General features: G+C 48.5%; 1 protein-coding gene across 1 annotated transcript in view; it reads left to right on the top strand.

The window, feature by feature from the left end:
- TEK (TEK receptor tyrosine kinase) overlaps positions 1-23,700 on the top strand; it is a 126,266-nt gene that overhangs the window by 38,067 nt on the left and 64,499 nt on the right. Inside the window, 1 exon segment of the mRNA XM_008154073.3 lies at positions 20,760-21,071. Within this exon segment, the coding sequence (XP_008152295.2) occupies positions 20,760-21,071 (312 nt within the window).

Raw genomic sequence — 23,700 nt, 5'->3', positions numbered from 1 at the left:
GAGAGAAACCAAAGAATAGCCTGAGACTATGCTGGCTGCTAAATTTGTATACTAAATTTGACTTAAAAGTGGACCTGGCCCCTGCCCAGACTATCTCCAACACTGAATGAAATTGCCTCCTGGCTTTCATGTTTTTGGACTGCTTTCCCTCAAGTGACAGCACAGACAGGCGCTGTCTCCCTGCTGCCGACGAGTCTGAGGGAATCTTACACTGACGACTTGGGATGATAAAGGAGCAGTTGCTCTCATAAGCCACTGGAGTGATAAACTGCCCAGCAGCTGCTGCACAGGGATCGCAGCCGGTCCCACTGCCATTCCTTTTAGGTACCACATCTCTGCCGTCCAGTCCGTCGGACACAGCCCCTGACCTGTGGCACCTGGGAGGCTTCGCAGGGTATGTGAGGGTGTGAGCCAAGCCTTGGAGGCTACGTGGTAGCGATCCAGTTGAATGGACATGGACGTGGAAGCGCTGGAGGAGGACCGTGTGAGAAGGAGACAGCTCATGCAGACATTCTGAGGACACTTCCTTAGGAAAAGTTCCCAACATGTGGGGAATGAGGTCATTGCCACTGGAATGAGGGTGGGGCCTGGCAGGGCCCAAAGGGATTACAGTAATGATGGCACTCAGGGTTTCCCAAGAACCCTTTCCTAACGAAGACACATGGATTAGCACCTCTTGGGACATTCAGGTCTGCAGTGTGATGGGGAAACTGGCGTAAGATGTAGTTGGAATTCCACCTGGCAAATGTATCTGTAATTTGGAAGTGAGTATACAGAATTTTTTTTAAACACAGGGGAGGGAATATGGCCAGACAATTGCTTCCCAAATAGGTGGATCCTAATCATGGAAATAGAGCACGTGAGGCCTGCAGGACAACAGGTTCTAGAACTGTGCACAAGGAATTGATGTGAGGCGGGAGGGCCCTGAGGCCTCTTCTGCTGCGAAGTTAAGAGTAGAATCCCAGTGGTGAGCCAGAGGGGCTGATGCTTCTGAACAGCCACTGTCCTATTTCAGAGCAAAGAGCAGCAAAGTGTAAGAACTGCTTTTATAGACAATGATGACAATGTGAGGAAGGGTTCTGGCCCAGTGGCACACGCGGCAGGCGGGGTGGGGCAGGATGGGGGTCAGCTTTGGGGTAGGTAAGAGGTCCCCTTGAGGGTCAGCTGGCAAAGGCCTGTGGAGCAAGGGCTTATGATCATCTCCGAGGAACCCCTTAACCCCCAAGGCTGCCGGCCCTCCACCACGCTGCTGTGAAACTGCTCTTCCCGAGTCAGCGCATGTGCAGGCGCAGGTTTCCTGTCGAGGTCAGTCCCGAAGGAGAGGGGCAGGAATCAAAGGACCTCAGAAGGAAACACAAGGAGCCTTCCTTACCTCGAGGTGGGCCTGTTTCCTGCCCGTGTGGGTTTGAAGTGTGAGGCGGGTAGGCACAGAGCAGGACACAAAGCATCAGCAGTTCTTCCTTCTGTGGGTGCCTTAGCTCCAAGACGGCTTCCACCACCTGTCCTCTGGGGCTGATGCAGACCGCTGTGTCATGCAGATGCACTTCATCCAACTGGCTCCACGCCACGGTCATTCAAATAGTGCTTCACACACAAGTCCATGACTTAGATGTTATTCCCCCATTTTACAGATGAAGACAGAACTGCAAGACCAAAGCTCTGTTGCCTTGATGGTACCAGGCAATTACTAATTCACAAAATAGTCACCTGGGCTTAAGGTAGATTACTTTCAATGACTGTTGAATTCTTCCAGTTCAACTTAAACGCAGTGAACACGTGCACAGTCTATCAGACATGGTGCTTGGAGCTGAGGAGTTGAAGATGAACAAGGCAGAACCTGTTCTTCAGGGAGCTCCCTGTCTAGGGAAGGAGACAGACATGTCAATCATTAATTAGAATGCTGCCATTAGATGGGTTAGTTGTATATGCTGTTCTAAAATTTAAAATCTGTATTTTAAAATTACAAAAGAAATCCAGTACTAGGTATGTAGAGCAATCAGTGAACATTACAGTTTTCCTCATCCACCCCGATCCCTAAGCCTGGCAATTTCATTAGCCAGAGGCACCACGGTGATCGGGTTGGTGTATGACTGCTGTAGTGGTATCTCATGTGCTTTTAATTAGGATTTTCCTAATGGCTAATGATGTTGATCATTTTTCTGTGTGCTTATTTGCCATCTATATATGTATCTCTGGTGAACTGTCTCAACTCTTTTGTACATTTAAAATAATTGAGGTTATTTTTTTTCTTACTGTTGAATTTTGAAGGTTTTTTTTTTTTTTATGTTTGCAGAATACAAGTTATTTGTCACATTTGTGATTTGTTTCTCCCAGTCTGTGGTTTGTATTTTAATTTTAACAGTGTCTTTCATAGATCAAGGTTTTAAATTTTGATAAAGAAAAAATATTGGCAAATTATATTTTATGTACACTTTGGTGTCATAGGTCAGAAGCCCAACATTATGAAATCTGGTCTCTTATATTCCAAAAGTTTTATATTTTTCCATTTTACATGATTTATTTCCAGTTAATTTTTGTATAAGGTAGAAGGTTTTAGTTCAGGATTCATTTTTTTTTTTTTTTTTTTTTTTTTAAGATTTTATTTTTTTTTTATTTTTTTTTTTTATTTTTTTTTTTTTTAATTTCTTTATTGATTAAGGTGTCACATATTTGTCCTCATCCCCCCATTCCCATCCCACCCCTCTCCCCACGCATGCCCCAATCCCCTGTTGAACTTAACCGTTGGATAGGCTTATATGCATGCATACAGGTCCTTTGGTTGAACTCTCCCCCTCCCCCCACCCTCCCCCTACCCTCCCGTATCCTCCCTCTGAGGCACGATAGTCCGATCGATGCCTCCTTGCTTCTGGTTCTGTTCTTGTTCCTCAGTCTATGTTGTTCATCATTTCCTCTAGATGAACGAGATCAAATGTCACTAGATATATACTAATAAGAACTGAATGTGAGACGAGCAATAATATTTATGCTGACAGGCAAATGAATCAATCTGTAGCGAGCTTCCCCCTGGACCAACAGTTCTTTTGAGACCCAATTTCGATGTCCAGTAGTTCCTTATGTGTACATGTCAGCACTGACCCCTCAGCTCTGGATGGTGGACAAATGGTGGTAATGGAGGTCTGACTCCCTCTGGTTTGGTCTCGGCCGATCCCAGGGGCACGGCGTCACCTGGACTAAGGGGCACGTGGCCTCACCCATACCCAAGGGGCGCGTGGTCTCACCCGGGCCTGGGACCCAGCCTCACCCGGATGGATCCAGGGGCGCACGGCCTCACCCGGACCCAGGATCTGGCTTCACCCGTACCCAAGGACACTTGGCCTCTCCCAGACCCAGGGGCACGTGGCCTCACCTGGGCTTGGTTGCACAAGGCCTCACCTGGATCCAGGGACACATGGTCTCTCCCGGACCCAGGGAGGCTTGGCCTCTCCCAGACCCAGGGCCACTTGGGCTCACCCGGGCCTAGGTGCACGAGGCCTCATCCGGATCCAGGGACGCATGGTCTCACCCGGACCCAGGAACGTTTGGCCACTCCCAGACCCAGGGCCACTTGGGCTCACCCGGGCCTAGGTGCACGAGGCCTCATCCGGATCCAGAGACACATGGTCTCACCCGGACCCAGGGACGCTTGGCCTCTCCCAGACCCAGGGCCTCTTGGGCTCACCCGGGCCTAGGTGCACGAGGGCTCATCCGGATCCAGGGACGCATGGTCTCACCCGGACCCAGGGACGCTTGGCCTCTCCCAGACCCAGGGCCACTTGGGCTCACCCGGGCCTAGGTGCACGAGGCCTCACCCGGATCCTGGGACACATGGTCTCACCCGGACCCAGGGATGCTTGGCCTCTCCCAGACCCAGGGCCACTTGGGCTCACCCGGGCCTAGGTGCACGAGGCCTCACCCGGATCCAGGGACACATGGTCTCACCCGGACCCAGGGACGCTTGGCCTCTCCCAGACCCAGGGCCACTTGGGCTCACCCGGGCCTAGGTGCACGAGGCCTCACCCGGATCCAGGGACACATGGTCTCACCCGGACCCAGGGACGCTTGGCCTCTCCCCGACCCAGGGCCACTTGGGCTCACCCGGGCCTAGGTGCACGAGGCCTCACCCGGATCCAGGGACACATGGTCTCACCCGGACCCAGGGACGCTTGGCCTCTCCCAGACCCGGGGCCACTTGGGCTCACCCGGGCCTAGGTGCACGAGGCCTCACCCGGATCCAGGGACACATGGTCTCACCCGGACCCAGGGACGCTTGGCCTCTCCCAGACCCAGGGCCACTTGGGCTCACCCGGGCCTAGGTGCACGAGGCCTCATCCGGATCCAGGGACGCATGGTCTCACCCGGACCCAGGGACGCTTGGCCTCTCCCAGACCCAGGGCCTCTTGGGCTCACCCGGGCCTAGGTGCACGAGGCCTCATCCGGATCCAGGGACGCATGGTCTCACCCGGACCCAGGGACGCTTGGCCTCTCCCAGACCCAGGGCCACTTGGGCTCACCCGGGCCTAGGTGCACAAGGCCTCATCCGGATCCAGGGACGCATGGTCTCACCCGGACCCAGGGACGCTTGGCCTCTCCCAGACCCAGGGCCACTTGGGCTCACCCGGGCCTAGGTGCACGAGGCCTCACCCGGATCCAGGGACACATGGTCTCACCCGGACCCAGGGACGCTTGGCCTCTCCCAGACCCAGGGCCACTTGGGCTCACCCGGGCCTAGGTGCACGAGGCCTCATCCGGATCCAGGGACGCATGGTCTCACCCGGACCCAGGGACGCTTGGCCTCTCCCAGACCCAGGGCCTCTTGGGCTCACCCGGGCCTAGGTGCACGAGGCCTCATCCGGATCCAGGGACGCATGGTCTCACCCGGACCCAGGGACGCTTGGCCTCTCCCAGACCCAGGGCCACTTGGGCTCACCCGGGCCTAGGTGCACGAGGCCTCACCCGGATCCTGGGACACATGGTCTCACCCGGACCCAGGGACGCTTGGCCTCTCCCAGACCCAGGGCCACTTGGGCTCACCCGGGCCTAGGTGCACAAGGCCTCACCCGGATCCAGGGACACATGGTCTCACCCGGACCCAGGGACGCTTGGCCTCTCCCAGACCCAGGGCCACTTGGGCTCACCCGGGCCTAGGTGCACGAGGCCTCATCCGGATCCAGGGACGCATGGTCTCACCCGGACCCAGGGACGCTTGGCCTCTCCCAGACCCAGGGCCTCTTGGGCTCACCCGGGCCTAGGTGCACGAGGCCTCATCCGGATCCAGGGACGCATGGTCTCACCCGGACCCAGGGACGCTTGGCCTCTCCCAGACCCAGGGCCACTTGGGCTCACCCGGGCCTAGGTGCACGAGGCCTCACCCGGATCCTGGGACACATGGTCTCACCCGGACCCAGGGACGCTTGGCCTCTCCCAGACCCAGGGCCACTTGGGCTCACCCGGGCCTAGGTGCACAAGGCCTCACCCGGATCCAGGGACACATGGTCTCACCCGGACCCAGGGACGCTTGGCCTCTCCCAGACCCAGGGCCACTTGGGCTCACCCGGGCCTAGGTGCACGAGGGCTCACCCGGATCCTGGGACACATGGTCTCACCCGGACCCAGGGATTCTTGGCCTCTCCCAGACCCAGGGCCACTTGGGCTCACCCGGGCCTAGGTGCACGAGGCCTCATCCGGATCCAGGGACGCATGGTCTCGCCCGGACCCAGGGACGCTTGGCCTCTCCCAGACCCAGGGCCACTTGGGCTCACCCGGGCCTAGGTGCACGAGGCCTCATCCGGATCCAGGGACGCATGGTCTCGCCCGGACCCAGGGACGCTTGGCCTCTCCCAGACCCAGGGGCACGTGGCCTCACCCGGGCCTAGGTGCACGAGGCCTCACCCGGATCCAGGGACACATGGTCTCACCCAGATCCAGGGACGCTTGGCCTCTCCCAGACCCAGGGCCACTTGGGCTCACCCGGGCCTAGGTGCACGCAGCCTCACCCGGATCCAGGGACACATGGTCTCGCCTGGACCCAGGGGTGTGTGGGCTCTCCCAGACCCAGGGGCGCTTGGCCTCGCCCGGGCATGGGGTCCAGCGTCATCCGGGTCCAGGGGCACTTGGCCTCACCCGGACCCGGAGTCCGGCCTCACCTGGACCCAGGGGCATGTGGCCTCACCTAGACCCAGGGACGTGAGGCCTCACTTATACCCAGAGGCGTGTGACCACACCCGAGTCCAGAGGCGCGCAACCCCGCCCGCACCCGGGTCTCAGCGGGGCCCCGTCTTCCCGATCCCAATTCCTGCCGGTCAATCCCCCCTCAGCAATTCCCCTGGCCATCCTTCCAGAGCTCCAGTATGGCTGCTGCAGAACTCGTCGGGCGGCGGCTCGGCGAAGTTCCGGTGCACCCGGTGCATGGCGGTGGGCCAGTCTGGCGTCGCTGCGTCGGCCCTTGGGTCTGCATAGGTGGCCGGTCGCCGAGCATGCGCACCTGGTCGCTTCCGGGGCGTTGAGATTCTTGACGGACTCAGAGGTCAGCAAGCGCGGAGTCTCCCACCCCATGTCTCATAGGGGCTCGTCTGTCCGTGCTTGGCTGCCAGTGGAGCCGTCCCCTCAGCCGGAGACCGCCGGGGGAACTGCGCCGAGCACGTTCCAGGCCGCTGTTGTATCGCCTGAGCCATAGTTCTTTTGTGTCGCCTGAGCTGTAGTTCTTAAAGTGTGGTCTTTGGGTCACCGGCATCAGCATCATCCCACATACCCCTCTTTTATTCTAGTTGTAGAGCATCTACTCAGCCAGCCCTATGGTGGTCTTGGATGGTGTCTGCTCTGCTCTCTTGTCGTAGTCTCAAAGTTGTTGTGGTAGGCAACAATCAGGCTTCCGCCCTATGCCTCCATCTTGGTCCTCCTTTGTATAGTTAAGTCTTGATTGTTGTTGGTGTCACTGGGGGGGCTCTCTTTGTCTATAAAGGAAGAGTTGCTGTGCAGGAGACACGTTTATGGGCCGGGTCTTGGTGCAGCAAAGCTTTGGCGCTCACTGAATATTCCCGTTGAGTGTGTCCCTTATGCACGTGGTTGAAATCTGGTGTCATCTCCCACAGACCACTAGATGCCCTCGTTTCTGGGTCTCCAGTGGGGTGTAGATCAGCTACTGCCTTAGGCACTCAGCAAGGATTACAGCAAAAACTGTAGTTTCTTCCTCCTGTCTGAGTGGCCCTGGAGCAGTCCGACTAGAACAGCAGATCATCTGGTCCGCTGCCAGAGGGCAGGCCACCCACATGCATAAGCCGTTGCTTGGGGCGCAGGTGTGCCTGCAAGACTTGCGGGGCAGGTCTTCAAAACATGCGGGGCGGGTCCCAGGGCGGGGCGGGGTCTCAGGGCGCCAACAGGCCATGGTGCGGCGAGCCTCGATGGCTGTGAGTCTGGTCCTTCTGCCTTCCATGTATCTAAGTCCCCTCGTTCTGCACTCCAGCGCAGCAAACACTGATTGCTGGGCGCACCTCTGCAAGAGTCCCGCCTCTCCCCGCAGGCATCTGGGTCTCCCGGGGTTTGCCAGAAGATGGGTTTCAGGGTGATGGAGAGCTAATCTCCCTTAGGTTTGGAACAAAAGCCCCTTTCCCCCGCCACCAGCCAGACCCACGCACCTCCACACCTCATCCCCTCCGATTTCGCTGGGTGCGAGGCAACAGAACAGCCTTTAACCTCCGCCGCCATCTTTTTCAAACTTCTCAATTTGTACTTCTTAATCCCTTCATTTCAGTCAACTCTACTGAAGTCTAGCGCCGCCGGGAGGTGCACGGAAAGGGCGCCCGGGCCTCCGTCCGGTGCGCGGTGCGCGCGTCCCGCGGAACCAGGCGCGCGAGGGCTGCGCGGCTGGGACGGGCGCTGGGCGGCCGCCGAGCTCCAGGCACCGCCATCACCGTGTTCCGGACGTCGCCGCCGCGGCGTCCCCCCAATTTATACTTTTTAATCCCTTGAATTCAGTCAACTCTACTGAAGTCTAGCGCCGCCGGGAGGTGCACGGAGAGGGCGCCCGGGCCTCCGTCCGGTGCGCGGTGCGCGCGTCCCGCGGAACCAGGCGCGCGAGGGCTGCGCGGCTGGGACGGGCGCTGGGCGGCCGCCGAGCTCCAGGCACCGCCATCACCGTGTTCCGGACGTCGCCGCCGCGGCGTCCCCCCAATTTATACTTTTTAATCCCTTGAATTCAGTCAACTCTACTGAAGTCTAGCGCCGCCGGGAGGTGCACGGAGAGGGCGCCCGGGCCTCCGTCCGGTGTGCGGGGCGCGCGGCCCGCGGGACCAGGCGCGCGGGGGCTGCGCGGCGGGGACGGGTGCTGGGAGGCCGCCGGGCTCCGGGCGCCGCCGCTGCGGCGGTGTCCCCAGCGTCCCGGGCCGGGCGGCCTGCGGGGGCGGCGGAGTTGCGAAAGTGAGTGAGTTTCCCAGGGTTTCGCCCGGAATGGGGTTCAGTGCAATCGGAGCCGGTGCTCAGCGCACTCCGGAGCCTTTATCTCCTTCCTGCCAGTGAACTCCGGCCAGGTCATCAGCCGCCCCCTCCTCTCCGGTTCCATCCTCCCCGCAGGCGCGTGTGCTCGTGTCTCCGCCCGTTTCTCCATACCTCAGGCTTTTACGGCTTCCCCGACTGTCCCCGTGGCCTTCTCCTTCCCCCCAGCTGTGGGCATTTCAGTCCGCCAGCTCTCCTGTGGTTCTGGACGATGTCCGTTCTGACCTCTAGTTGTATTTTTGAAATTGTTGTGCCCGGCTGCAGGTTAGGTGTTTAACCTATGCCGCCATCTTGGTTTCTCCCAGGATTCATTTTGTTTTTGCATATGGAGGTCCAATTGTTCCAATAGCATTTGCAGAAAAGACCAACTTTCTTCACTCAATTGTTGAAAGGTATGTTCTTGATGTGAGTTGGTATAACATCAGTAATAATTTATTTGTTAAAAGAATGGGTTTGGAAAAGTCTGCCTAAATTAGAACCTCAGTTCTACTACTAACGATCTATGTGACAACACCCAAGTGCTCAACCTCTCTTTGCCTCGGTAGTTGTAGTACCTATTCCATAAGGTTGTTATGAGGATTGAGTGAGTTATTATGTGAACACACTTGAGGCAGTGCCCGCTGTATAATAAGTGATGGGTTAGGGTTAGCTCTTATGTAACTTCATAATTACTGTAGATATTGCAAACATGTCCTGTAAATGCACCTCCAAGGAAATGCAAAATATTGTGAACATTTGTTTTTAATCTACGGGTACTACCGTTGGCCATTTGTATTTCTTCCTCTATGAATTGCCACTAATAATTGATTTATAAATTTATTTATAGCTTATACAGAATAACTCTAAGTTTTACAAATAGCAATTTGGCTATTTTACCAAATATTTTACATATCTGCCAGCACTAGATATTATGACCCTCTCTATTTTGCCAATTTGATAGACAAATACTGAGATGTCTATTTAATTTGTATTTTGGGATTTGTAGTTAGTTTAATAACCTTTTCATATGCTTACTAATGTATCAGTTAGCTTTTTTTTTTTTCTTAATCCTCACTGAGGATATTTTTTCCATTTATTTTCAGAGAGAATGGAAGAGAGGGGGAAAGACAGATAGAAATACCGATGTGAGAGAGACACATCGATTGGTTGCCTCCTACACGCACCCCAACCAGGGCTAGGGCCAGGGCCAGGGAGGAGCCTGCAACCAAGGTACATGCCCTTGACCGGAATCAAACCTGGGACTCTTCAGTCCATGGGCTGACGATCTATCCACTGAGCCAACCCAGCTAGGGCTATCAAGTAGCTTTTGCTTAGTAACAAATCATCCAAAAACAATGGTAAAACAACAAACATATATTATATCTTATGGTTTTTTAGCTCAGATGAAAGTTCTTTGGTCTAGCCTAGATTGGCTGATCTGTGTGGTCAGCTCATAGCTAGGCTGGAGCTGGATGGTCTAGTATGGGTTACTCACACATCCGACAGTTGGCCTATTGGATCTCAGCTGGAATGGCTGTGTCTACTCCATGTGGTCTCTCATCCTCTAATATGTATTGCAAGCTTTTCTCATGATAGTTTCAGGATTCCATAGAACAGCAAGAAAGGGAAAATCCAGTGGGGAAGCACTTTTAAGGCCCGCATTTGTGCGACATTTGCTAATGTTTCATTAATAAAGGATAGTCTAATGGCCAAGCCTAGTTTCAAAAGGTGAAGTAAAATTATGTACTCAATGAAAGAAAATGCAAACTATTGTAACCATTCTCCCCACCCCCATCTACTACAGTTGGGTATTTTTGTTTCTTCCTCTGTGAATTGCCATGGATTTATTGATTTAGATAATTTATTTATATATTATACTAGAGGCCCAGTGCATGCACTGGGGGCTGGGGGGTCCCTCAGCCTGGCTTGCCCCCTCTCACAGTCCAGGAACCCTCAGAGGTGGGAGGAGACCTGGTGATCAGGGGAAGGCGACACTCCCATCACACCTCTGCTGCTGCCACTGCTGGCAGTGCAAGCCTTGGCCGGCCCTGGTTACTTGAGCCTCGGGTGGCCCTGGGTGGCTGAGCAACTGCCATCTGAGGCTTGCCTGCACCTCAGGCCGGCCCTGGGCAGCTGGGGGGCTGAGGAGACTGGGGGACTTCAGAGGCAGGCGTGCAGAGTGGCTAGACCCGCCTGGGGTGGGCCCAGCTGTGCTGTGTGCCTGCTGCTCCAACGGGGCTGAGGGGACCATCTTGTGGCTGTGAGCGCCGCCATCTTTGAGGGAGTGACAGTCAATTAGCATATTCCCTCCCTATTGGCTGTGGGTGTCACCATCTTTGTGAGGGCGTGACAGTCAATTAACATATTCCCTCTTTATTAGATAGGATATGTTAACTCTTTAAATTTTACATATAACAGTATTTTCCCACTTGGTTGTTTAACTTCATTGATATAATCTTTTGTTATGTAAAAGTTTGGGGCATTTTTTTATTGTGAAATTTGTCAGTGTTTTCCTTTATGGCATGAGTATATTCATGCCTTTGGGTGATTACACTATAAGCTTCATGAAGGCAGAAGCTATATTTTATTTTTTCTTCACCCAAAGAATGTAGCATGTAGCCCACTTTATAGTACTTATGAAACAATGAATCAATTAATTCACTGAAGGCCAGCTTAATTGCTCACTCATTTATTTATGTTTATTCATTCATCATTAACTCATTGAAAACCTTTTATCTGCCAGGCATTGTGCTAATTGTTAGAGATACAATAATGGGCAAAAGGCAAAATTGATTTCTCTCATGGTGCTTAGAATGAAGGCTAGTGGGTAGTAATGGAACATAACATCAGTGAGTCATGGGTTCAAATTCCATCTTTCTACTGTGTGACCTTGGACATATTACTGAACATCTCTGAATTTCAGGTTTTTTTTTTAACCCATAAAAAGGAATATAAATACCTTCAAGTGGACAATGTTTGTAATAATATATATCACCTACCATGGTATACACTGAGTGGCCAGATTATTATGAACTCTGAATGCATAAAAATCTGGCCACTCAGTGTATACCCTATATAATAAAAGGCTAATATGCACATTGTCCCCTCGACCAGGAGTTTGACCAGCAGGCAGGCTGGCCCCCACCCATGCACGAATTCATGCACAAATTCATGCACCGGGCCTCGAATACACACACACACATACACACACACACACACACACACACACACACATACACATACACACAAACATACATACTGAGCGGCCAGATTATTATGCGTTCAGAGATCATAATCTGGTCACTCAGTGTATATTATCTATATTATAAAAGGCTAGTGGCTGGAATGCTGGAACGACCAAACGACCGGTCACCATGAAGTGTATGGAACAACTCCCGTTCCCTCCCCTGTGGCCCACATGCTCCGGTCGCAACAAGGTTGGCGGCTGGTGGGCAGGTGGGGTGGTGGGCAGGTGGGCACAGCAAGGTGGGTACGGGGAGGAGAGCGCGGCGAGGCGACCTCAGCGAGGCGCAGGCGAGGCGCACGCGGGTGGGTGGGGCCACGCGATTTCACGCACTGGGCCTCTAGTGTAGTATATAATATACCATGTTAGCTTTCTTCCCTACGTGGTACAATCTGAGACCGTCTAGGAAGGCTAGCCCCCTTCCTTTGTCATGCTCCTTTTAGCAACTATGATGATCCTGAACTTATCCCATCACAGACTCACTTCTTTGGTTTGCTCTTCTAATAGTTCTCAGTGAATTGTCACTTTAAGCTATTCTTGGTTTCCATGCAAGCAAATCAATCAGATTGCCTTCTCTGTTGCAAGGTGAAGATCAGGACCCGGGAGTTAAAGAAGTTGTTTGATTCTGTCTTGGAGGATGTAGACATTTGGTTGTTGGAGTGGGTGTGCACATCTCTGGGAAGTGTAAGGGCAGCTGGGAACTTGGCAGGTGACTAAATCAGGAGAAGATCCCAGAAAGAGAAGGTGGCCTGGCTCCACATACAGCTTCCTCTCACACCTAGTACATATTCTGACCCTGGATGAACATGGTCCAATTACCTCTCTCCCGGGTAAAAGGGGCAGGAAAGATTAGAAGGCAGCAGTGTAAGGCTGGGGGAACTTGTGACTTCATTTCCAGACATTCCCCATCTCTCTGTCCTGTACCCTTCTCAGCTTTTTGGTTGCCTCTCCTCTCCTCAATGTCTTTCCCTCCTTGCCCCAGTTGCTATCAAGCTCCAGGATTCTCCAGGAACCATCCTGCCAGATTTGTAAATATTCCAAATTCCCTCACATTAAAGATTTTTTTCCCCCATTTATACGGCTACCCTGGGGTGACGGAAAGGGCTCAGGAGAGAAATTGGCACTTGATGGCTGGCTTTGCCACCATCCTTTGTGTGACCATTCACCAGTCTCTTTCCTATGGCCTCAATTTGCCCTCTATAAAATGTGAGACTTGTACCGAGCAATCTCTAAGAACCTTTCCAGTTTCAATAGTCCCTGATTTGATGGTACCATGCTTCTTCCAGTCCCACCTCACAGAATGGACTATGCATGTAAGGGTACATGTGAGCTTTACTAGTACATTTAGTGAGTTCCCACTGTGTGGACCTGCTATTTCCTTGAAATAAAAAGTTTCCTGCCAACTGACCGAAACTAATTCTAACTAAAACATGTGTTATTTATCCTGGATGGAAAATTTCTGGTGTTCGAAGGTGGGGAGAGGATGCCATTTCCTCCAGCAGACAGACGCTCCTAGTTGGCTGGGAGGCAGGGATGGGAAATGGGCATGTTCTTTGGGCAAACTGGCTTGGCACAACTCCTGGGCGAGAACAGTTTGTTGCTAGAGAGACGCAGCCTATTCACATCACGGATGTCCTTGTTTAACTCCAAACTCCTAACTATACAATCAGAAGTTAGCAACTTCCTTTAGTTATTTCCAATCTTGTGCATTTTGGTATCATCTTGTTAATTGCCCAGTATCTTCTTGGAAGGAAACTTGAGGATGAAGTTATTGCTCAGAGACTTACTACATACATAAAAGAGAACAACCACACAACATAAAGATTGAAGTTTCGGAAGCATGCCTGGGGACTGGGTTTCTTCAGGGGAGACAAGAAGGCAGAGAAGATGCTAAAAATATTCTAACATAGGATTGACATACAGAAATGGCGCCCGTAGTTCTTAGGATCCAATAAAAAGAAATTAATGCCAACTTTAGGATAAAATTAAGAAAGAATATTCTAGAAGGGAGTCCTATTAAATACTTATTCATTTTCAAAGCCTTAGTACTTCTTGGGGGAAGACTTTTCTGACTATCTCCTCATAGCCCTTTCTCTTTGCCTGGGTAACTCCAACTCTCCTTCAGGCCAGATGTCACTTCCCCAGGGAGACTTACCTGACCCACAAACCCTTTGCCCACTTCAACCAAGTCTGACTAAATTCACCATTATGTTATTCCATAGTACCTTGTAATTCTCTCTCATGGTACCTATTATGGTTCCAGTGTTATATTTATTTATGTGCTTAGTTTTACATGTGTGCCTTTCACATGTGCCTGTAAGCTATACGAAGGATAAGATCATATCTGGTTTATTCAGTGCTGTGTCTCCAGGGCCAAGTGCAGTACCTACCACATGGGAGGTTGTTAATATTCCTGCTTAGTAAAGGGATGAAAGGACATATAAATGACTTAATGAGAGGTTTTTTTTTTTTTGTTTTTTTGTTATTTAATTAAAGAGAATTTTCCCTTTCGGACAGTATAAGCAAACAACTAAACTAAATCCAAATAATCCCACCCAATATTTGGGGTTTTCTTTGCTTCTTTGGCTCATTACTTAGGGTTTTGGTTCCAGAAATACTTTTGGCTAAGACCCTTTCAGTTTATTGCCCAACCCTTGATTTCAAAAATACTTTTGGCCAAGGTAATGTTCATTGGGTAGTGCCCATTTATAATATTTAAAACGTAAAGGTATCTACTGCTATTATAAAGGTGGAGTGACCAAGAACACCCTTGAAAAAAATTTTAAACATAGTCAATATCAGACTTCCAAGAAACCATACAGACAGTTGTTCTGAAGACCTGTGACCTTATTCCAAACACACAGCATTGAAACTCCACACAACACTACAATTCTCAGGCGATAAGAAGCACAATGAAATAGCCTCACTATGCGATATTTAACTTGCTTTTTCCTCTTAGCCTGCCAGCACTTTGAAGAGCAGGAAGCTGGGTTCATCAGAGCTTGACTACCTGCAGCCATGCTAAACTTGAATGTGGGAAGAGAAGGCTGATTGCAATAAGCACGGTGTGCTGCAGTGAAATGTATTTTCATTGATATTTATATTCATCCTTTCTTGTGCTTCATCTGTAAAAAAAGTAGTTAAAAGTGATGACCTCGGAGGCTTTATATATTGTTACTTTAAGCAGAATCACTTTTTCCCTACAGGAAAGCAATGTGAAGCCCAAATGTAAAAAAGAGATGTAAGTGAGCAGCTCAGTGAGCGTGTGCATGTGGGTGTCTGGAATCTGCTTTTCATTTCACCTCCACCATTCTAAAACACTCTTTAGAAAATGAGGAATAACTCCTTGAAGCAGTTTAAAGAAACATGGCTCTGTCTCTAATTTCTAATTCGATTTAGTTTTATTATATGGGTGGTGATTTAGGGCCACAATGGCTTATATTACTATGTTTAAAGAAAAATATTTCTGTGTCTTGGTTAACAGGCCATTACTCAAAGCAAATTGAGTAAGAGAAAATATAAATGCAAATACAAGATTTAAACACTATTTTGAATGCACAACAATGTGATTTAGTAAGAAAACGTTACTGTAAGGATTAGATACTGATCACAAAAGAAATACAGTGAACAAAACGGCATTTTAGGATATTGTTATGCCTGGATTGTGGTGAGCAGTCATTTGTTAACTTGGCAGATGCCGTGCCACCATGACATTATATTTCCTTGTGAACAAGACACATCTCATGCAAAGTATTGGAGAGTGTTTACAGATCATTACTAAGGAAAAATAGTATGAATCCCCAAAACATGTACGATGTATGAAATTCAATATGCATCTTACTTTTACTTATAGCAAACTCTTAGCCTTGATGATAGACATGAAAATTGAACTAATCAATGGCTTTGATCAGAACCCTTCAGACTATGGCTGTGATGAAGCAAGTCAGTGAGACTGGAGAGAATAATGCTGTTATGCAAGAAAAGGCATTAGGTGTGAGCCCAGGTGGGATCAGTCTTTTGGCAATTATTCTTAGGAAAATGTCCCCAATAGGAGATTCTTTATGTGGCATCCGCCATGCAATGGCACTCATAGAACTCTTTCAAGAAGCCACAGGCCATAGCTACACCCATTGCAAGAGGGCCTCTATTCCTCCATTTTCTTTAAAAGGTGAAATGTGGCCACCCTCCTTATTAACCCATGTTTTAAATTTTTTTTCCAACATTGTGGAATGACATCACACTTCTTATTATTAGTCCAAAGAAGAGAGAAAGAGAAAATGCATTATTTGGATGCAATCCAAGGAGATTTGGAGAGGATGTAGGGATAAATGTTGAGAGACATATATTTCTATGGCTCTTGATTTCCTTCCAAGTGTGCCTTTTTAAAATAATATATTATTAATTTCAGAGAGGAAGGGCGAGGGAGAGGGAGAAAGAGATAGAAACGTCAATGGTGAGAGAGAATCATTGATCAGCTGCCTTCTGCATGTCCCCTACTGGGGATTGAGCCTGCAACCTGGGCATGTGCCCTTTGACTGGAATCGAACCCGGGATCCTTCAGTCTGCAGGCTAATGCTCTATCCACTGAGGCAAACCAGCTAGGGCCAAGTGTGCCTTTTTAAGTGATGGGCAATGACGTTTACATTTTTACATTTAATTTTTATGTGTAGGTAATATTAAAATGGTTCAAAAGCCAGCATACATATGTATACAAGTGGAAAGCCTCCCTCCCATCATTGTCCCCCAGCTGCCCAGTTCTCCCCTAAAGGATCACCCTTAGTTTTATGTATCACCTTCCAGAAATTATTTAGGCATATCAAGTACAAATATGGATTCTTATTTTAGGAAAACTAAGTTGATGATTTTTAAGATCTGTCCCAGGAATCTGGTAAGGATTTCTTCTCATATACACAGCAATATACAAAATATTTTTGGTATTTTATTGTAAATGTCATTGCAAAGGACAGAGGACTCACTGGTGGAAGAGGACTTCCTATAACTGGCATAAAGGTAATGAAATATTGTCAAATTCAGACTCTTGGATGCACAATTTCCCTATCACGGGAAGTAAAAGGAGAGAACTAGGAGGAGCACGAGGAAAATGAAACCAGATCAATATCTAGAAACAATTGACAGATGACGTGAGGTTGTCTTTTCAGATCAATGGCTTGTTCTATTATTTCCTAAAGTCATTACATAAACCATGGCCAGTGCCAATGCAGTTCAATGAGTTCAGAGCAGATCCCTTGGTTTTGGCAACTCACTCAGCTGGCCCTAGAAATGGGGCTGGTAAAACCCGAGCGGAGAGAATCACAGTGTTTCCTTCCTCTTGATGACTCTCTGGGAGCACGCCTGGAATGAGTGAGTGTAGGAGGTGAGGTGGTGCGCCCGCGGAGGCAGGGCTAGATGTGCCTGTGGAAAAGGAGCTATGCTCTGGCATTATTTGGGGAGGCTGTAATTCTGCTAAGTGTCCTAGCTCATTCTCTCTTGCAACGTTTTTCTTATCATAACCTCTGTTCTCTCTCTCAGGATCTTAAGGTTACCAATGAGGTTGAAAGCAAGCTAGGTGCTTCAGAGTCAGGCTTGGAATCCCACTCATTCTGTTCAAGGTTTCCTTCCTCAATCCCATGTATTGAGTTAACAGTACAAGAAAAGAAGTGAAACTCAAACTCCCACTTACATCAATATTTAACTTTTATAAATTCTTCCTAATTAATCAGATAAAAATTAACTCCTAGTAGACCCATCCTCAAAACCTCACTGCATACATCGAACATTGGCAATTGCCATGGAAAACAAATTGTATAAGGACTTCATGGCAGGCACAAGGCTTGGCATAAATTGGCATTCAAAAAAGGTCTGGAAAATGAATTCCAGTGAGCTCAAATGCTCACCAACCATTCATCACCTTTCTATTATATTTTGTAAAAACTGTAACATTTGCTTTTTCCCCTATAAACTTATTAATTATCAAAACAGTCTTTTGAATATGGGCAAGCAAGTCCATTTAGATTTAGGAGAGCATTTAAAGAAAAATTTTTTTTTATTGATTTCAGAGAGGAAGGGAAGAGGGGGAGAGAGATAGAAACAGCAACAATGAGAGAGAATCACTGATTGGCTGCCTCCTGCATGCCCTCTACTGGGGATTGAGCCTGCAACCTGGGCATGTGCCCTTGAGCAGAATTGTACACGGGACCCTTCAGTCCACAGGCTGGTGCTCTATCCACTGAGCCAAACTGGCTAGGGCAGCATTTTCATTTTTAACTTCATTATTCTAGAAGTGAGAGCCAAGTGAATAGGTAGACATGGATCAGACAGGTCTGGAGTAAAATTTTTCCACTCACCCACCCACCAATCCATCCATCTAACAAATATATCTAAGTTATCTATATGCTGAGACTAAGCAGGATGTTCCTATATAAATCAATGTGAACAAAACAGCTTCAATCCTCGTCTTTATGAAATTTACCATGTAGGGGAAGAGAAAGTAAATAAAATATTCACACATTATGGTAATCTTTATGAAACAAACAAAAAGCTGAATTAGAGGCTACTGGAATGAGAATGGGGAGATATTATAGATAAGGCAGATAGAGAAGCCATTTATGAGAAAGGCACTTAAGCTGAGACCCAAATTATGGCATAAGTTAGCCATGCAGAGTGCAGAATAGTATTCTAGGCATGGGGATCAGCATGTACAGAGACTCTGAGGCAGGAAGGGGTATGGTGTATCCAAGAACTGAAAGACATCCGAGAATTTGAATTTCAGCTCTGACTTCAACAGCTGGAGAAGATAGAATAAGCTACTCAATTTTTAAAGGTTTCATTTCTTCATATTTAAAAATAAGGTAATGGTACATATTTCACAGGGTTGAGAAAATTTAATGAGTATTTGGTGAGCTAACATGTACCTTACTTGAATCACTTTACAAGGTACACAAAGGTCTCTGAGTCTCCAGTTGGTCCTCCTCACCCAATGTGCTTGACCTCCTATTCAGGTAGTTTTGGGAATCAACCATCACTGGAGCTAGAGAACATCCTCCATCCCTGGTATTTCCATGTTCAACAAGAGGAGAGAATAGGCACAGATTCTACTTTTTCATCTTAGAAATGCTGGAAATCAAAACAGGAGGGAGGGAGGGAGGGAGAGAGAGAGAGAGAGAGAGATGATGTGCTTCATCATTTATAAGATAAAATTTGAAGGTCAGGTTTTTACATTTGGAAAGGGTTGAGTTTTGGGCCTAGGTGTTCAGGAAACAGAATAAAGAGAACTGAAATAATGGTCATTGTGTCCCATCTACAGTAGACATTGTGCTCGGCAAGTTATGTACTTTCTCTCATTTAATCTTCACCAGGATCCCGCAAAATAGGTCTTTGTAGCCTGTTTTTAAAATGACACAGCCTGGCCGGTGTGGCTTAGTGGTTGAGTGTCAACCTATGAATGAGGAGTTCAAGGTTCCACACCAGGTCAGGGCACATGCCCAGGTTGTGGGCTCCATCCCTAGTAGGGGGCATGCAGGAGGCAGACAATGATTCTCTCTCATTTTTAATGTTTCTTCTTTCTCTCCCTCTTCCTTCATTGAAATCAATAAGAATATAAAAATGACACAAATGAATCTCAGAGGGAAATGCAAATTTCACGCAGTCCCTGTCTTATCTTTGGAATTTAATGTGGAATTGGGCAATTCTTTGGTTATGATGAGAGTCTTAAAGTGAGCATACAGTGTACAGGGGTGGGCAAAGTAGATTTACAGTTATTCATGTGGAAAATAATACAATCCTATATAATAAAAGCCTAATATGCAAATTGACCAAATGGCGGAATGACCTGTCACCATGACGTGCATTGACCACCAGGGGACAGATGCTCAATGCAGGAGCTGCCCCCTGGTGGCCAGTGTGCTCCCACAGTGGGAGCCCCACTCAGCTGACCAGGATGAGTGGTGCTCCCACGCTCCCCCACCCCCCCCCGGCCCCCAGTGCATGAATCCCGTGCTATCAAAATATATAGTTGATATATTTCTTTAGAATACTTTCTTATTATGGCAGTACCACATTATTATTAATTGATTAATAATTAATGATAATTACTTATAATTAATGACAATAATGCCATTACCATGACTTTAACTCAACTCAACAGCATTGAGTACCTCAGTAATGTCTCAGGCACTACAATGGGTAGAGATATACAGTGCAGAGCTTGTTTTGGAGAATGGAGTTAACTGACAGTTCATTGCAGCTTGGGTGTGCAGTGGTGCAGGAGTAGTTAGTGGGGCTGAGGTGGTGCCATGCTAAAGAGTTTTGGATTCTGTCCTATGGGAGACAGGCACCTGATCAAAGTAGCATTTTAGAAGAACTGTTCACATAGCTATTTTTTATTTTATTTATATATATATATATATATTGCTGATAGTATTACAGATATCAACCATTTCCCCCTCTCCCACCCCTCTTCCCAGCCCCTACCCATATCCCCAGGTCTTCACTACCCTATTGCCCATGCCCATGAGCTATGCATATAAGTATACTAGAGGCCTGGTGCATGAAAATTCGTGCACTTGGTGGGGAGGGGGGACCCTCAGCCAGGCCTGCACCCTCTTGCAGACCAGGAGCCCTTGGGGGATATCCGACTGACCTCCCTCTGTGGGAGGTGACGCATGGACCGATCAGGGCATGGCACCGGCCGGTGAGCAGCTGACCCCGCCCCCCATTGCCCCACTGCCGGTCGCGACCATCCCCTGATTGCCATCCCCTACCTCTGCCCACTGGCACCCGCCTTGGCTGGCCTGGTGCCGCCTGCTCGCTGGCCCCGCCCCCACTGACTGGTCGTTCTGCTGTTTGGTCCATTTGCATATTAGGCTTTTATTATATAGTATAAGTTCTTTGGTTTATCTCTTCTCATCCCCCCAACTGCACATCGAGGTTATGTCAGTCTTTGGAACAGACTTATATGGCTACTTTTAGATAGGCCTTTGTAAGCAGCAGTTTATCCTGTGGACCATGTTAGTAACCTTCCTCTTACATTATGCTCCCTCTTTCCTTCTAGGCACAGTGGACGGTGCCATGGACCTGATCTTGATCAATTCCCTACCTCTTGTGTCTGATGCTGAAACATCCCTCACCTGCATTGCCTCTGGATGGCGCCCCCATGAGCCCCTCACCATAGGAAGAGACTTTGAAGCCTTAATGAACCAGCACCAGGATCCACTGGAAGTTACTCAAGATGTGACCAGAGAAGGGGCTAAAAACGTCTTTTGGAAGAGAGAAAAGGCTAGTAAAATCAATGGTGCTTACTTCTGTGAAGGGCGAGTTCGAGGAGAGGCAATAAAGATACGCACCATGAAGATGCGCCAACAAGGTAAGATGTCCCTTAGTTGTGGGCACATAAGGCCCACTGAGACACACACACACCTTTTGTGTTGGCAGCTGCTCACTCAGGGGTTGGTTGAGAACCACTAGCAGGGTCGCCTAAGACCATCGGAAAACAGTTATTTACATTACGATTCATAACAGTAGCAAAATTACAGTTATGAAGTAGCAACGAAAATAATTTTATGGTTGGGGGTCACCACAGCATGAGGAACTGTATTAAAGGGTCGCGGCATTAGAAAGGTTGAGAACCACTGTCCTAATAGAAGTAAGTCCTAAGCTCAGACTTTAGCGCAGCCCACCACGTGGATGGCAGTTGGGAGGAGATGGTGCTGTAAGGACTCTCTAATGATTCTGTTCTGCCCTAAGGCTCCCAGGACCAGATAGGCAGCTAGACTTCTGCATTTCTAACAAGGTCCCAGGTGAGAAGGTTCTCCTGGGAGAGACCACACCTTGAAGGGTATAGTAGGAGCCCAGCTGGGGTTCACCTGATAACATTGCTTTGAATTTGCTGAGGGTGGTAATTAAAAGATTTGAAGGCAGTCAGCTCATTCTAAGGTCAAAAGTGATAAAACCATTATTCATTACAAATGAAGGAAAAAGGTTTCTTAGCAAAACTGTTATGCTCCCCTTTGACTGACACCAGGGCGAGTGGGAAAAGTGCACAGCAGACATTCCCAGGAATGCAGCTCCCTGTGAGGGAAGAGAGGTTGAACAAAGGGATGTGAGGTGTGCCAAAGCTAGCAAGGTGAAAAGTCACCTCTATTATGTTTCACATGTGACATTTGGGATTCCACTTGGATAAAGAGTTGTGTCCTTCTGCTGATATTTCCACATTCTGAGTGAAGAGAATCTGAGACTGTGAAGTGCCACCGTGCCCTTTCTGGGTGTCCCGGGATTGTCCTTGCCAGTGTGTAAATAAGAACCCGGAGAGCATGTTAGACCAGAACAATGGGAGTCAAAACCCAACTGTAATGGCCCCTCCACACAGAGTCCAGGTGAGCACGGATAAAGGAGAGGGCAAATTCACTACATGAGGCACCAGCGGGCTTGGATAGTGAGAAACAGGAGAGAAGATGGCTTGTGGGTTCATCTTCACCTGAGTGTTAACTCATTCTCCAGCTCTTCCTAGCTGTGTGGGCTTAGGCAACACATTTAACCTCTGCAAGTCTCATTTTCCATCATCTGTGGAACAGGCATAACAATATCTTCAAAACTGTCTTTTAAGTTTTAAATAAGATGGTATATGCAAGAAGCCAGTTCCATGAGTGCACTTAAAATGAGATATGATGCCCTAGCCGGTGTGGCTCAGTGGCTAGAGCGTCAGCCTGTGGACTGAAGGGTCCCAGGTTCAATTCCAGTCAAGGACACATGCCCAGGTTGTGGGCTCGATCCCCAGTAGGGGGCGTGCAGGAGGCAGCCGATCAATGATTCTCACACATCATTGATGTTTCTATCTCTCTCCTTCTCCCTTCCTCTCTAAAATCAATAAAAATATAATTTTTTAAAAATTAAAATAAGATATGAGTTGCACAGTGGATGTGTCCTAAAAAGCTTGTGTGAAGGAGACATTGCAGAGTACTTTACATAGTAATGACAGCAGCAGTCTGTAAATGGTGGGAATGGATTTGATGCCAAGTGATCGGGTTTCAGAGCCGGTATTTCTGGCCACTGCACTACCCTTTGTGTATCACTCTCAGTGTCCACCTCTCTCTCTCCCTCATCCTGGGCACTTGTTTTATGAAGTACAACCACTCCAACGGAAACCCTACAGGGCAACGCAGGGCACAGCGTAGAGGTACAGGAGTGGAAGTCACCATATGTGGGTTTGAGCTCAGCTCTGCAACTGAATGATATGACCCAGGGCAAGTTACTTAATTGAAATCATAGTTTCCTCATTTGAAAAAAAAAATGAAGATAGAGACTGAAACACATACACTCAAGAGTCAAATGAGATCATCAGCGTTATCTGGCTCACGGTAAATGTTCAATAATTATCATCATTATGGTTCCTTGGCATAAGCAGTAATTTAGTGGGGCTATTAATGTTCCCACTTAATTGTGAAAGATTTTAATATCATCTCCTTAACATAGTTGTGGAGGTTTATATAAAATAGAAAAATAGGTAGTACTTTCCTGTATTTTAGTAATAACAGCTCAGGCCGTTGAACTGATTGTTTCTTTTGCTGACCATCCAACGGCTGAAATATGGTGTGAGCAAAGGGATGTCCTTCATAGTGAATCAGGAAAACCTCCAAAACTCTGTCTTCGTGACACTATCAGTTCCCTGGTACAACATCGTGGGAACCGCGAAGTGCCTGCCCAGGGACACAGCAGGATAGCATCAACTCCGCTACAGTCCTGCTTGCTGCTGACTCCTGCATCTGGGAGGAAGTGGAAAATCCATCTGAGATGTGCCAAAACACGGCTTAAATTGGCTCTCGCACTCCAAATGGCCAACCTGTTTTTATCAATGGCCTCATCCAAAAAAGTCAAACACAGTTTATTCAGACCTTGCTGGCAATTTCATTTGGGAGTGGGGAGGGAGATATGAAGTTTGAGACATTTTCACATCCAAACATCTGTTTGGGTGTTCCATTGGAAGAAACACAGGTGAT

Source organism: Eptesicus fuscus, chromosome 15 (genome assembly GCF_027574615.1).
Source record: "Eptesicus fuscus isolate TK198812 chromosome 15, DD_ASM_mEF_20220401, whole genome shotgun sequence".
In the NCBI taxonomy this organism is placed as follows: domain Eukaryota; kingdom Metazoa; phylum Chordata; class Mammalia; order Chiroptera; family Vespertilionidae; genus Eptesicus; species Eptesicus fuscus.
The sequence above is the reverse complement of the archived record's forward strand: the minus strand, read 5'-3'. Positions and strand labels throughout refer to the sequence as shown.